We start from the raw sequence: 14,774 nt of genomic DNA, 5'->3' as shown, positions 1-14,774 counted from the left end.
GGACCGAGCACACCAAAGGAAGCTTCAAGGAATTCCTTGGCATGGCACTTCTTCACACAATGTGCTGACGACAAGACCCGAGTGGTTTGCACGCTGTGCCATCAGAGCCTGATGGAAGGCATTAACGTTCTGAACCTTAGCACAACCTTCATGGCCAGGCATCTACATGCGAGACACGGGCTGCAGTGGAGTAAGCACCTTCAAAACCAAGAAAGGGCTCAGGCCCGTCCTGCTCCCTCTTCTGCTGCTGCCTCGGCCTCTTCCTCCGCCTCTGGAGGAATGTTGGCACCTGCCGCCCAGCAAACAGAGGATGTGCCACCAACAACACCACCTCCGTCACCAAGCATCTCCACCATGTCACACGGAAGGGTTCAGCTCTCCATCTCACAAACCTTTGAGAAAAAGCGTAAATTCCCACCTAGCCACCCTCGATCCCTGGCCCTGAATGCCAGCATTTCTAAACTACTGGCCTTTGAAATGCTGTCATTCAGGCTGGTGGAGACTGACAGCTTCAAACATTTCATGTCGCTTGCTGTCCCACAGTACATCGTTCCCAGCCGCCACTACTTCTCCAGGAGAGCCGTGCCCTCCCTGCACAACCAAGTATCGGATAAAATCAAGTGTGCTCTGTGCAACGCCATCTGTGGCAAGGTCCACCTAACCACAGATACGTGGACCAGTAAGCACGGCCAGGGACACTATATCTCTCTAACTGCACACTCGGTAAATGTAGTGGCGGCTGGGCCCCAGGCGGAGAGCTGTTTGGCGCGTGTCCTTCTGCCGCCAAGGATCGTAGGGCATCATTCTTTGCCTCCTGTTGCCTCCTCTTCCTACTCGGCTTCCTCCTCCTCTTCTACCACCTCCTCATCCGGTCAGCGACAGACCTTCACCACCAACTTCAGCACAGCCAGGGGTAAACGTCAGCAGGCCGTTCTGAAACTGATGTGTTTGGGGGAAAGGCCCCACACCGCGCAGGAGTTGTGGCGGAGTATAGAACAACAGACAGACGAGTGGTTGCTGCCAGTGAGCCTCAAGCCCGGCCTGGGGGTGTGCGATAATGGGCGAAATCTCGTTGCAGCTCTGGGACTAGTCGGTTTTGATGCACATCCCTTGCCTGGCGCATGTGCTGAATTCGGTGGTGCAGAAATTCATTCACAACTACCCCGACATGTCAGAGCTGCTGCTTAAAGTGCGGGCCGTCTGTGCGCACTTCCGGCGTTCTCATCCTGCCGCCGCTCGGCTGTCTACTCTACAGCATAACTTCGGCCTTCCCGCTCACCCCCTCATATGCGACGTGCCCACCAGGTGGAACTCCACCTTGCATATGCTGGAGAGACTGTGCGAGCAGCAGCAGGCCATGGTGTAGTTTCAGCTGCAGCACGCACGGGTGAGTCGCACTGCGGAACAGCACCACTTCACCACCAATGACTGGGCCTCCATGCGAGACCTGTGTGCCCTGTTGCGCTGTTTCGAGTACTCCACCAACATGGCCAGTGGCGATGACGCCGTTATAAGCGTTACAATACCACTTCTATGTCTCCTTGAGAAAACACTTAGGGCGATGATGGAAGAGGATGTGGCCCAGGACGAGGAGGAGGAAGAGGGGTCATCTCTAACACTTTCAGGCCAGTCTTTTAGAAGTGGCTCAGAAAGAGGATTTTTGCAACAGCAGAGGCCAGGTACAAATTTGGCCAGCCAGTGCCCACTACTGGAGGACGAGGAGGATGAGGAGGAGGATGGGGATGAAGCATGTTCACAGCGGGGTGGCATCCAACGCAGCTTGGGCCCATCACTGGTGCGTGGCTGGGGGGATACGGAGGATGCAGATGATACACCTCCCACAGAGGACAGCTTGCCCTTACCTCTGGGCAGTCTGGCACACATGAGCGACTACATGCTGCAGTGCCTGCGCAACGACAGCAGAGTTGCCCACATTTTAACGTGTGCGGACTACTGGGTGGCCACCCTGCTGGATCCCCGTTACAAAGACAATGTGCCGTCCTTAATTCCCTCACTGGAGCGTGATCGGAAGATGCGTGACTACAGGCGCACGCTGGTAGACGCGCTCATGAGAGCATTCCCGACTGACGCCGGGGAACAAGTGGAAGCACAAGGCGAAGGCAGGGGAGGAGGAAGAGGTCGCCAATGCAGCTGTGTCAGCGCCAGCACCTCATAAGGCCGGGTTAGCATGGCCGACATGTGGAAAAGCTTTGTCACCTCGCCGCAACAACCGGCCCCAACTGCTGATATGGAGCGTGTTAGGAGGAGGCAGTATTTGAACAACATGGTGGAACAGTACCTGTGCACACGACTACATGTACTGACTGATGGTTCTGCCCCATTCAACTTCTGGGTCTCCAAATTGTCCACATGGCCAGAGCTTGCCCTGTATGCCTTGGAGGTGCTGGCCTGCCCTGCAGCCAGTGTACTCTCTGAACGTGTGTTTAGCACGGCAGGGGGTGTCATTACAGACAGACGCAGCCGCCTGTCCACAGCCAACATGGACAAGCTCACAATAATTAAAATGAACCAGGCTAGGATCTCTCAGGACTTGTCTGTACCTTGTGCAGAATAGACAGTTCTAACAGCCTCAACCATCCATCCTTGTACTGAAGTGCACTTATTTTTTTTTTTTTTTTATATGTCCCAATATTTTTGGGGATACCCCTATGTAAAAATGCTAATAACACACATCTGTGTTGGCTACCTATTCCTCCTTCACCGCCGCTTCCACCTAGACCGCCACGTGAGCCTACACGGCCACTTCTACCCATTCACCGCCTCCTCAACTTCTTCCTCCTACATCATTCCTAATTTTTATTTTTTTAAGGTTTGTTATGTTTTTTTATTCATTTCCCTATCCACATTTGTTTGCAGAGCATTTGCCATGCTCTTAAGCACATTTTGCTGCCCTCTAGCTCTTTCCAAGACATTTTTACAGCCATTTTAGTGCTCAAAAGTTCGGGTCCCCATTGACTTCAATGGGGTTCGGTTTCGGGGTCAAGTTCGGGTCAAGTTCGGATCCCGAACCCGAATTTTTTTTTCAAGTTCGGCCGAACCTGCCGAAACCGAACATCCAGGTGTCCGCTCAACTCTACTGATGTTCCATTTTCCTCTCCACTGCTGCACATGTATATACAAATTTCTGCCTTTTAAAAGGCGAGTGTACACCAAATTCAAATAGCACTCATGTGGACTGGGGGTTTAAAGGGGTTGTACGTAACGTAAAGTGTAATTTCTTTATCCAGGAACGGTGCTATTCTTGTCTTTGTGCTTTTTCTGGTATTGCATTTCATCCTGATTCAAATAAGCGGGGCTGAGTTGCTATTCTAGACATGAATTGTGGGTTTCTGGAAGAAAACAAACCTTTTTTCTAGTCCTTAAAGGCTCCCTCGAAGAAGAGAAAAGTTATTCCCTTAGACTCCACTCACTAGTCTATATAATTCCAAACCCACTGGCAGCTCAGTTGGTTCACTGCAAATCTACCTCTTCATCAATATTAATAATAAACGTAGGTTCATCTTTTGGTGTATATATATATATATATATATATATATATATATATATATATATAATTTTAAGCACTCCAGCAAAAATCCAGTAAATAACATGATGGTTTATTAGCCCATATCAGAGCACTTCATTGAAGCTCTAACTTGCTTACATGGGCCAACTGGAAGGAAGTGTTCCTTCCTGAAAGCCTGCTGCTCGTTCAGTGAAGAAGAAAGCCACATTTACATGCAGTGATCTCCTTCACTGTATGAGGATGGAGGATTGCTATAGTGATTCCTCGTCCTCATACAGAATCATGGTTTCTGAGGAGCAGATCGCTCTTTAGACCACACGATCTGCAGTTCAGAAGCCATGATGGGTGGTGCCTGCATGAACGACAGGGTCACCCAAAGAACAATGTATGGGCAATCTTCTTATCGCCAACAGTAACGCAAGGCTTGTTTAGTCTAATGCCTATGCTGTTACGGTTAGTTTCTGCACATAATTAATTGTTTCAAAATCAGAATCCAAACTTGGGTTAATTAATGACCATGGCACAAGCCTGGATTCTTATTTTGAAACATTAATGTATGTGCAGAAACTAACTGTAACGGCACAGGCACAAGACTACAAATGTTTTGCAAGTGAGCTGAAAAAGTCACAAAAGCCCTATTTTGTGACTTGAAGCCATACTTCTGGAGTGAAGGCATAATAAAGCAGGACCAATGTTTCCAATACAGATAGAATGTTGCTGATTCATGCCTTTTCCCCTTCTTTTGTTGAAATTTATGTGTAGCGATCTCCTTCACTGTATGAGGATAGAGGATTTGTATAGCGATCTCTCCTCCTTATACATAAACATGGCTTCTGATCAGCAGATCGCTGTTTAGACCACACGATCTGCTGCTCAGAAGCTATGATGGGTGGTGCCTGCATGAATGACAGGATCACCCAATGAACAAGTGTTTCGCTCGTTCATCTGGTGATCGGCTGCACATTTAGACGGCCAGATGATTGGAAACAACCTGTCACGGTCCCTCAGGTGACTGATGTCAGGAGATCAAGGAGACTGGCTGAGCGTGGAGGAATCTATCAGCCTCCTTGATTTCTCTTGATTCAGTATTGATAGGGTTAATGACCACTTCCCTTTTCTCAGCTGTTGCTCAGTGGTCATCAATTCTACCCTTTATAGTCTGACCCCACCCTTCTGACTATGCGGTAGATAGCTTTCATTTGGGTTTGGCTGAGGTTGTGTGAGGTCGTCTCTGGTGTTCCTGCTCATACATCTCTACATAAGTTAAGTGTCGCGTTTGTTTGTGTTTGTTATATTCCCTGTTGTTTGTATCTGGGCCTGAGACAGAGACTTCCTTTTGTCCATCTGTGGAGGAATGGGTTGTCTCTGGTCCTAACCTTATTCTAGAGCCTTATAGGGAATAAAGGGCCTAGGTATCCTGCATATGAATAGTCCTACCTTCAAGGTCTATTCATATGGATAGGTAGTTAGGATTAGGGTTGTTTAGGAGGTGTCCTGTTCCTTCCTTAGTTTCCAGGCCCAGTTACTGTTCCCCTTCCCTCCTGTGTTCAGTGTGAAAGTTGTCCCCCACACTGATCGAGACACAACCAATTCGCAGGAATGGTCTTTTCCAATAATCTGGACTATTATTGGTATATCTAAATCCACCTTAAACTCTAGCTGCCCAGCAGAAGCAATGTACAAACCCATTTAAGCATGGAGGCAGAACAGTGTGTCCCCTGAAAGTCTTCTAGATTAAATTAGAGTAAACTGCTCTAAAATGTACAGTAATTCCTAATATCCCTCTAAAATCTATTAGGTAGTAGCTTCAGTAGTAGAACATGGTTCTGTTTGTTGAAGTCTGGGACAAAATCAAAATCATTTGCAGAGCATTATAGACATTAGGGCGAACTTATCATGGGGGGAATATTTGAAATCAGTTTTGCTTGAGTTTGCATTGGCGCACTTTATGCCACATTTATCAAATGTCTCATGTTGCTTGTCACTAGTCTTAAACTAAGCCAGTTTGGACTATTCTGTCCAAACCCAATATGTTCCTAAATTTTGTTCATAATATGTGCTCTGTACAGCATTACAATGTATGAGCTCCGCTAAGGCAATCTTCTTATCGCCACCAGTAACACAAGACTTGTTTAGTCTCATGCCTGTGCCGTTAGTTTCTGCACATACATTAATGTTTCAAAATCGGAATCCGAACTTGGGTTTGTTAATTACCATGTGTGACACAAGCCACAAACCCAAGTTCGGATTCGGATTTTGAAACATTAATGTATGCGCAGAAACTAACTGTAACGGCACAGGCATGAGACTATTTTTATTTTTTTGCAAGTGAGCTGATAAAGTTGCAAAAGCCCTGATAAAGTGAAGGCATGATAAAGCAGGGCCAATGTTTCCAGTACAGTTTAAATGTTGCTGCTTCATGTCTTTTCCATTTGTCTTGTTGTAATTGTAACTAAATGATTAAGAACACTTTTGTGTCTCTTCACAATCTGCTGCATTGTCTTTTAAGACCTGGCATAAATTTTCCCTTGACGACATCCAGTAGTGGTCAGAGGAGCCTTGAGTTCAAATGAATAGAACATTTTATTACCAAACATAACATTATAAAGACACTGAGCTGTGTAATAAAATAGAATTACCACATATTGCCAAGTAGTAAAACTGGATAAGAATCCTTGTAGTTGATCAGAATTTACCTTCACCTGGAAATTTAAGCCCATGTAATGAACTAAAAAATCCAACGCATATTGAGGCATATTTCTAATGCTTACCTGGATACAGATGTCTATATTGTCCAGGAAGAATTAGAAGGGTTGTCTAAAAAGTAGTAATAGCTAGTTATAACATAGCAGGTGTGGACCCACTGTCACTGAACAGATTTGGTTTAGAGCTACTTTTATAGGTGTTATATAAGTGCCCTCCTGGTCGTCACCCAATGACTCCTATATATTGATCAGGTCTCTGCTACTACATCTTCATGTAGTCTCCATTCAGTGACAGTAACCCAGATGGGTCAAGAGACACTGGTGCATTGCACCAGTGGGGGGCCAGGCAGAATCTTAGTCATTGGACAAGCTGAGGTTAGGTCAGACAGAGCTCATTCAATCCAGTAAACAGGCCAAATTTGGGGTAAGTAGCACAGGGTCAACGGTGGAACAAGTACAATATGGTCAATGGGCAGAAGTCAGCCACAGAAGATCAGATGGTAGCAAACACCTTCTCAGTTCCTAGCAAGCTAGGGAATATCATTGCACAGGCACTCTACTACAAGGTAATGTGCCTAGTATACCCTGGCAAGTCTAGCCATTGGCTGGGGCACATTAGGACACACACACTATCCCTTTAAGAGACAGAGGGAGTTCATGTCCTACAGGCAGAGAGGAACAATGGTCAGGGAGAAAGATGCCACAGGTCCAGAATGGAGTGGGAAGGCCACTACTACAAAGGCCATGCCTGTCTGGAAGAAGTAGAGAGATCCCTGTGGACACGGGCCACTGGAGACCCTGAACACAGATTCTACTAGTGTACTTTCTTGCAGAAGGCCTTTGTTGTTTTATTAAGGTGTATTAATTCCAGAAAAGTATTGGGGCAAGTTTTATAGTAACATAACTATGGTTTATGTGAGAGAAGCTGATGATTTCTTATTTAAATGACCCATAAATTCCCAATGAAATGGTTGTCTCAAGAACTCATCCCTGATATCCCCTGATTTGGTCTCTCTTTAGCCATAACCTGCTGATCAGCTCTTATTGCTGGGAGGAGGCATGTGTACCCAGACATTTCCAGTCATTAAAGGGGTTTTCCACGCTTTTAATATTGATGACCTATCCTCAGGATAGGTTGGACACCCGCTGATCTGATATTGATGACCTGTTCTGAGGATAGGTCATCAATATTAAAGGCCTGGAAAACCCCTTTAATGGCTGTTCATGTAATACACAAAGCATTTTTTTCACCAGAGTGAGAGTTATGTAGTACCCTGGAGCAGGGGTACTTTGAAGTCTGGCTATCTGTGGACATTTGCCTGCGTCTCCTATGGAAAGTCATCAACTCCATACTTTATTTCACTTCAAATGGTAACTGCATTTTATATGTGTGCTATGATATATATATCCTGTTAATTTTCACTGTGTTTGCACAGCACTCTGGAAAGGGTTAATGAACACTGAGAGACTTTTAGGACTTTCTAGCTAACTATGAGAAGCTAGTAATTTTCCACAGCTACCATAAGGTTGAAAGAAGAGCATGTTCTGGAGGGAAAAAGCTAGACTTGTTTACCACCAAAACTAGACAGACTGACCTTTTGGATGTCTGGTTTAGCTATGTTGTTATGTCTGGAAACCTGTCTGTTTTTTGTCTGGAACAGGTGTACAGTCCAGTATTTTCTGAAACATGTTTGTCTGAAAGAAAAAAAAACACACCATCCAAAAACATATCCAAATTGTTTACTTTACAGGCCAAACTCGAAAAATTTGAATATCGTGCAAAGTTTATTTATTTCAGTAATGCAACTTAAAAGGTGAAACTAATATATGAGATAGACTCATTACATGCAAAGTGAGATATTTCAAGCCTTTATTTGTTATAATTTGGATGATTATGGCTTACCGCTTATGAAACCCCAAAGTCACAATCTCAGGTACCCTTTGCTCACGGGGTATGGATTAATTAGCTGACTAGAGTGTGATACTTTGAGCCTAGAATATTGAACCTTTTCACAATATTCAAATTTTAAGTTGCATTACTGAAATAAATTAACTTTTGCACGATATTCTAATTTTTTGAGTTTCACCTGTATATTCTATGATCACAAAACAGCTGAAATTTATAAATGAAAAGACAAATTGTTATCAATACTTGTAGCAATCCATTATATCAGACGTTCATGTTCATCTAGTTTTTAAAGGATAACACCACCTATAGTAGATGATTGTCTATCTCTTTCTATCAGACTATTCCCTTATATTTTATCTTTTGTCTATTCAGCTGGAAAATGGAAGGTGTCTGTTTTCACTAGTGAAATGCCATTAGCCGGGACCACATCTCAAGTTTACATCATATTCTATGGACATCTAAGAGCATCGGCGCCAGTCTTTCTTTACAGTAATGAAGAAGATATATTCCAGAGTGGCCATGAAGACACATTTGATGTATGTATAAAAGCATACCCATAGTCAGTTTTGCCATGGCCAACTGAGAACTTGATGTGAAGTTACATGTCTGTAGGTATCACTAGTGTATCATTTTGAAGTGAAAATATTAGCTGGACATAAGATGTAACTGAGGTAGTGTACTGTCTATTTTTCATATTTTACATTCATTTAGCTGCATTATTATGAATCCCAGACTTTTCTACTATGATTTTTACTGCTTTCATGGTAACGTCCCCATCCCCAAATTTAAAACAAGACCACTGTATGTGTTTCTTGCATACAGTGTAATTTTTTTTAAATACAATATATCTCTTCAGAGTTCTCCCGATATTTCTATATTTTTAGCCTTGCATATAGGTTATTATAGTCACAGGCCCAGATAAGTAAATTTCATATTAAAATATGGCATTTGAGAAAACTAGCATATAGCTGTACAGCCTCCATTGGGTGTTGTGTAGTGTTGAGCATGACTATTCGAAAAAGCAAATTTTTATCGCGAATATCGCCACTTCGAGAATTCGCGAATATTTAGAATATAGTGCTATATATTCGTTATATCGAATATCTGTCTTTTTTTGCCATCTGAACACATGATTCCTCTCTGCTTCTTGCTTGTGGGCTAATGAGAAGGAAGCAATGTCAAGTTCACAACAATACTTAGTGCACCAATCATTAATCTGTAGTCAGATCTGCTAAAATGTGAAGTTGCACGTAGTGCGAAAAAATATTCTAATCATTGCCGATTAGCGCACTTTCTACATTTTTCGCATTTAATAAAATAATCTCGAATTCTCGAAATTTGCGAATATATGACGAATATTCTACAAAATATTCGTGAAATATTGCGAATTTGAATATAGCCCCTGCCGCTCATCACTAGTGTTGTGTGGACATTACTTAGATATTCTTCTCTAGGTGCAATGCTTTTAGGGGTCAGATAGAACATGCTGGAATTGGTGTATGGAACATGGAACATGCTGAAACTGGTGAAAAGTAGAACTGGCTTAGTTGTCCATAGCAACCGATCTGATTCCACCTTTCATTTTCCAAAGGAGCTGTGAAAAATGAAAGGTGGAATCTAATTGGTTGCTATGGACTAAGTCAGTTCTACTTTACAATAGGTTGATAAATCTCCCCCAATGTCTTGTAAGGTTGCTTAGCTGAATGTAATGATACCTTTAGCGATCTGTAGCTTCATTTTGGAGAAAATGTCATTTTAATCCATATGCAAGGGAGGAGTTTATTGCACCGAGGGCTGGCCCAAGCCACTCTGTGCACCCATGCTCCTCCTGCTTCTTCTGCCAGCCACTCTCTCACCCTCTTGATTCACAGGGTCAGGTTCCTGCATAGTTATTCTGCATGACCTTGTCAATCAAGACAGAGTGGGAGCTGCTGGCAGAGGAAGCAGGAGCAGCAAAGTGGCATTGGCTCGCCCTTGATGCACTTATCTGCTCATTTTCATGGATCAAAAGTGTTTTTTTCTTCAGAATAAAGCAGATACCTATGTGAACGGCATCATTGCATTCAACTGTGTAAGTCCTGCAAGGCATTGTGCCTGGTCTAGCAGTGATTTTCCCGGTGCTAGGTGCCCTTTAAATCGGTTAATGGAATGGAACCCTTGATGTCTTTACTTCTTCATTTTCTTTTATATTTTCTTTTTCTCAGATTAGCATAGGAGACATTGGAGAAGTATATAAAATAAGAATTGGGCACACAAATTCTGGAGCTTCCCCAGGATGGCACTGTCAAGAGGTAATTTTTTACATTAAATGTGGTTGTCCAAATGAGCAACATTTTTGAAAAGGGCTGAGACTAGTGTTGAGCGAACACAAACTGCAAAGTTCGGGTCTGTACCGAACTTTGCAAGTTCAGGTACCCGGACCCGAACCCGAACTTTGCAGCAAAAGTTCGGGTTTGAGTTCGGTGTTCGGGCATTTAATAAAGCTTGTTGAAAGGCTGCAGGGCAGCCAATTAACAAGCTTTTAAGCTGTAGGCACTTAGAAGCCATCACAGCCATGCCTAGTAATGGCATGGCTGTGATTGGCTGGTGCATCATGTGACCCAGCCTCTATACAAGCTGTATCACGTGTAGCTCCGCCCATCAGCTTTGAGTAGTGCAAGGACAAGAAGCAGGCAGCTGAAGTGAGGGAGAGTGTTAGGAATCTCATCAAGTTATTTATTCTGTGGGTGACCTATAGTGATTTTTTTGTGGGTGCAATACACCAGCTTTGCACCCCTGACACAAAAATATAATAGTTAATTTGTCTGTTAGTTCGGTAGGTGACATATACCCATTTTTTGTGTGAGGTACACCTGCACTGCATCCGTGACAGGGAAATTAATATAGTTAATCCGTCTGATAGATCGGTGGGTGACATATACCCATTTTTGTGTGAGGTACACCTGTACTGAATCTGTGACAGGGAAGTTAATATAGTTAATCAGTCTGTTAGATCGGTGTGTGACATATACCCATTTTTGGTGTAAGGTACACCGGCACTGCATACGTGACAATAAGATTAATATAGTTAATCTGTCTGTTAGTTAAGTGGGGGACCTCAAAGAATAAGGAGAGCGTCAAATAAGGGACGTGGCCCTGGTCGTGGTGCTGCTGGTGTTGGTGGAGCTCCTGTTGCAGGGAGAGGATCTGTGCCAGCTACATGCCCAAATGAAACACCTTCCTCAGGTACACTTAGGCGACAGAACGTTCAGCATTATTTTGTAGGCCCGAATACTGGTGTGCAAATGGTGAGGCCAGAACAAGTAGAGGCGATAGTAGATTGGGTGGCTAATAGTGCCTCCAGTTCCTTCACATTGTCTCCCACCGGGTCCCCTGCTGAAAGCGCAGAGTTGGCACCTGCAGCCAATGGGCATCTGTCTTTCACCTCACCCCCTTGCAAATCAGCCAAGCAGTCTGAGCCTTAAGTCATGCAGCAGTCCCTTATGCTTTTTGATGACTCTGCTGGCGGGGTTTCCGTAGACAATCCACCTAGCCCTGCCCCAGAAGTGGAAAAGATGAGTGCACTGATGCCCAACCACTTATGTTTTAGAATGTGGACATGGGAGGACCACCACAGCAGATCTAACATACACACAATGTGTCTTTCTAAATCTTTCCCAGACTAGCTTCCTCCCTAAAACAGGGTGACAACAGACTAGTAGGGTTAAGATTCCCATACTTCATCCCTGCAACTTCTTCAACACTGTGTCCCATGGATTTATTCACTTACAACCAAGACAGAAGCAGGCCCCTCCTCCTTCACACTCCCAAGCAGAGCTCACCCCTATGCAGTATATATACTCTGGCTCCCACGTCTGGTCTGCCAGTCGGGACTAATCCACCTGCCGCCTCCAAAGGGGAGATCACTTAAGATGCTCCAGTCCAGGTCCTGCAGGTCTGCCGCCTCCTAACGGGAGATCTCGTAAGATGCCCAAGTCCAGGTCCTGCAGAAATTTACCGTAGTTCCCCTGGGCTACTCCCTCTGCCACCTCCTAAGGGGAGATCTGTAAAGATGCTCCAGTCCAGGTCCAGCAGAAATCAACTTGTTGTTGCCTCTGGGCAGCCTGGCACACATGAGCGACTACATGCTGCAGTGTCCGAGTTACCCACATTCTAACCAGTGCTGATAACTCGGTTGCCACCCTACTGGATCCCCGCTACAAGGAAAACATGGCGTCCTTAATTCCGTCACTGGAGCATGATCGAAAGATGCGTGAGTTCAAGTGCACGCTGGTAGACGCACTGCTGATGGCATTCCCACTTGACAGCGGGGGCTCAGTGGAAGCACAAGGCGAAGGCAGAGGAGGAGGCGGAAGTAGCCAACACAGCTGGGGCATTGCCAGCACCTCAGAAGGGAGGGTTAGCATGGCCGAAATGTGGAAAAGCTTTGTCAGCACGCCACAACAACATGTACCACCAGCTGATACAGAACAAGCATAAGGCAGCATTTCAGCAATATAGTGGAACAGTACATGTGCACGCCTACACATACTGACTGATGGGTCTGCCCCATTAAACTTCTAGGTCTCCAAATTGGGCATATGGCCTGAGCTTGCCATTTTCGCATTGGAGGTGCTGGCCTGCCCTGCGGCCAGTGTATTGTCCGAACGTGTGCTTAGCACAGTGGGAAGGGGGGGGGGGGTGATCACATACAAGCGCAGCCGCCTGTCCACAGCTAACCTGGACAAGCTCACGTTCATTAAAATGAACCAGGCATGGATCCCACAGGACTTGTCCGTACCTTGGCCAGAGCAGAGAGGCATACCAGCCGCACCCAGCCATTGTTATACTCCAGCGCACTTGCTCTTTGCGTTCTCTTTTCCATTTCCCAAAGTTTTGGAGACTTCCCAAATTTATAAAAAATAAAGAAAGAAAAAAAAAAAACTGTCTTGGCTATCTCCTCCTTCTCCACCGCCGCTTTCACCTACACCGCCACATCTACCGCTTCCTTAACCTCCTACTCCACTTTGACCTCCGCCTCCTAGTTCAAGATTATTATTTTTATATTTTTTTATATTCTATGTTATTTTAAGTCATTTCCCTATCCACATTTGCTTGCAGGGCAATTGTCCTACTCTTAGCCCCATTTTGCTTCCTTTTGCAGCCCTCTAGCCCTTACTATGACTATTTTACAGCCATTTTACGGCCGAACATTCACGGGTCCGCTCATCCCTAGCTTAGAGTAGGTTAAAATAGTGGTCTCTTCTTCAATGTCCCAGCTAGACAAAGGGAAACTGCCATCAAATACCTGCTCAGCCAATCACTGAGGAGGATCACCGCTGTGGCTAGTAATTGGTTAAGTAAGCATTTCCTTTAGGCATTTCCTGTGTTTGGAGATGGGGATCGGAAAGCCCAACAGGGTGTCACCAGCCGGCCCTGGGAGAGATCTTAGAAGTTCAAATAGACGGAAGACTCAGGAGTCTATCTGACAGATCTCTCTTGTTTTCATTGTTGCTGACAGGTTTTCACCCCTTCACAGATGCTGCTCATTATCAGTCAGGTGGCTCTTTATATGTTCCGCCTCTCACTTGCTTCCTTGCGGCTGATAGCTCTTCTGTGGAGTGCTCTGCTTGTGTGGTGGTTCTCCTGTTCCAGTTACATCTCAAGCTAAGTCCTTTCCCTTTTCTTGGTGTGTCTGTCCTGATTAGGTCTCAGGGAGACACTGGCTCCTTCAGTTTGGAAGGAACCGGTTGCCTCTTTCCCTGTTTCCTAAGCTGAGGGTTTGGTGCAGTGTTTCAGCAGTCTCAGGTTCCTGTGCATGTGCATTTCTACCATTGAGATTTGCACATGTTGTTAGCAGCTTAGGATGTGTTTCAGGGAATGCTAGGAGGTGACCTCTTTACTCCCTAGGTTTAGGGCCTAGTTTGTTGTTTTGTTGTGGTTCCCTTTGGTTGTCTTTCCTTCCCTGTACTTCCCGTGACAAAGGGATCTAGTAAGCATTGGAATGGAAGCAGCAGGAGTTGTATGAAGTGAGTATGTTTTCTATTTTTAAACTTACACTGGGCTTTTTTCAAAATAAATTTGCCCCTGTCTGAGGGTATAAACCTGTTATATAAATTATAACAAATATGTTTTCTCACATTTACCACTACTAGTATAGACATAGAGATACCAACCCAATACATACAGCATGTAGCGAAGAAGGATCGGCACTCACTTTCTTGATGATATGAAGAGACGTTTATTCAAGACATAATAGCATCATCAGTGACTAGTTTCGGCTCAAGCCTGAGCCGAAACTAGTCACTAATGATGCTATTATGTCTTGAATAAACGTCTCTTCCTATCATCAAGAAAGTGAGTGCCGGTCCTTCTTCGCTATATGCTAGTGAGACGCCTTCCCTGGACGCGTGAACCACGTGCAAACTGCAGTGAAGACCCATCTTCTTCAAATCCTTTATATAGCATGATCAGTGCATGTGACATTAAATTCTATAAAGTAAGGCATACTAGTTAAAGGGATTGTCTCTTGAAAAATATTTTACATTATAATAATTAAATCCAACCCATTATTATAAATATTTTTTTGTATTTACACTTATTGTAAAAAAGGCTTATATTCCAGGAATGATGTTAGAATAGCACCACCTGCTGT

The 14,774-nt window shown here is 44.5% G+C and overlaps 1 protein-coding gene across 1 annotated transcript in view; it reads left to right on the top strand.

Moving 5' to 3' along the window:
• The window catches only part of RP1 (RP1 axonemal microtubule associated), a 595,469-nt gene that overhangs the window by 83,723 nt on the left and 496,972 nt on the right, over positions 1-14,774 (top strand). The window contains exons 4-5 of the mRNA XM_040433131.1: positions 8,513-8,676; positions 10,345-10,431. Of these exons, the coding sequence (XP_040289065.1) occupies positions 8,513-8,676; positions 10,345-10,431 (251 nt within the window). The remainder of the gene's footprint in view (positions 1-8,512; positions 8,677-10,344; positions 10,432-14,774) is intronic.

Source organism: Bufo bufo, chromosome 5 (genome assembly GCF_905171765.1).
Source record: "Bufo bufo chromosome 5, aBufBuf1.1, whole genome shotgun sequence".
NCBI lineage: Eukaryota > Metazoa > Chordata > Amphibia > Anura > Bufonidae > Bufo > Bufo bufo.
The sequence above is the reverse complement of the archived record's forward strand: the minus strand, read 5'-3'. Positions and strand labels throughout refer to the sequence as shown.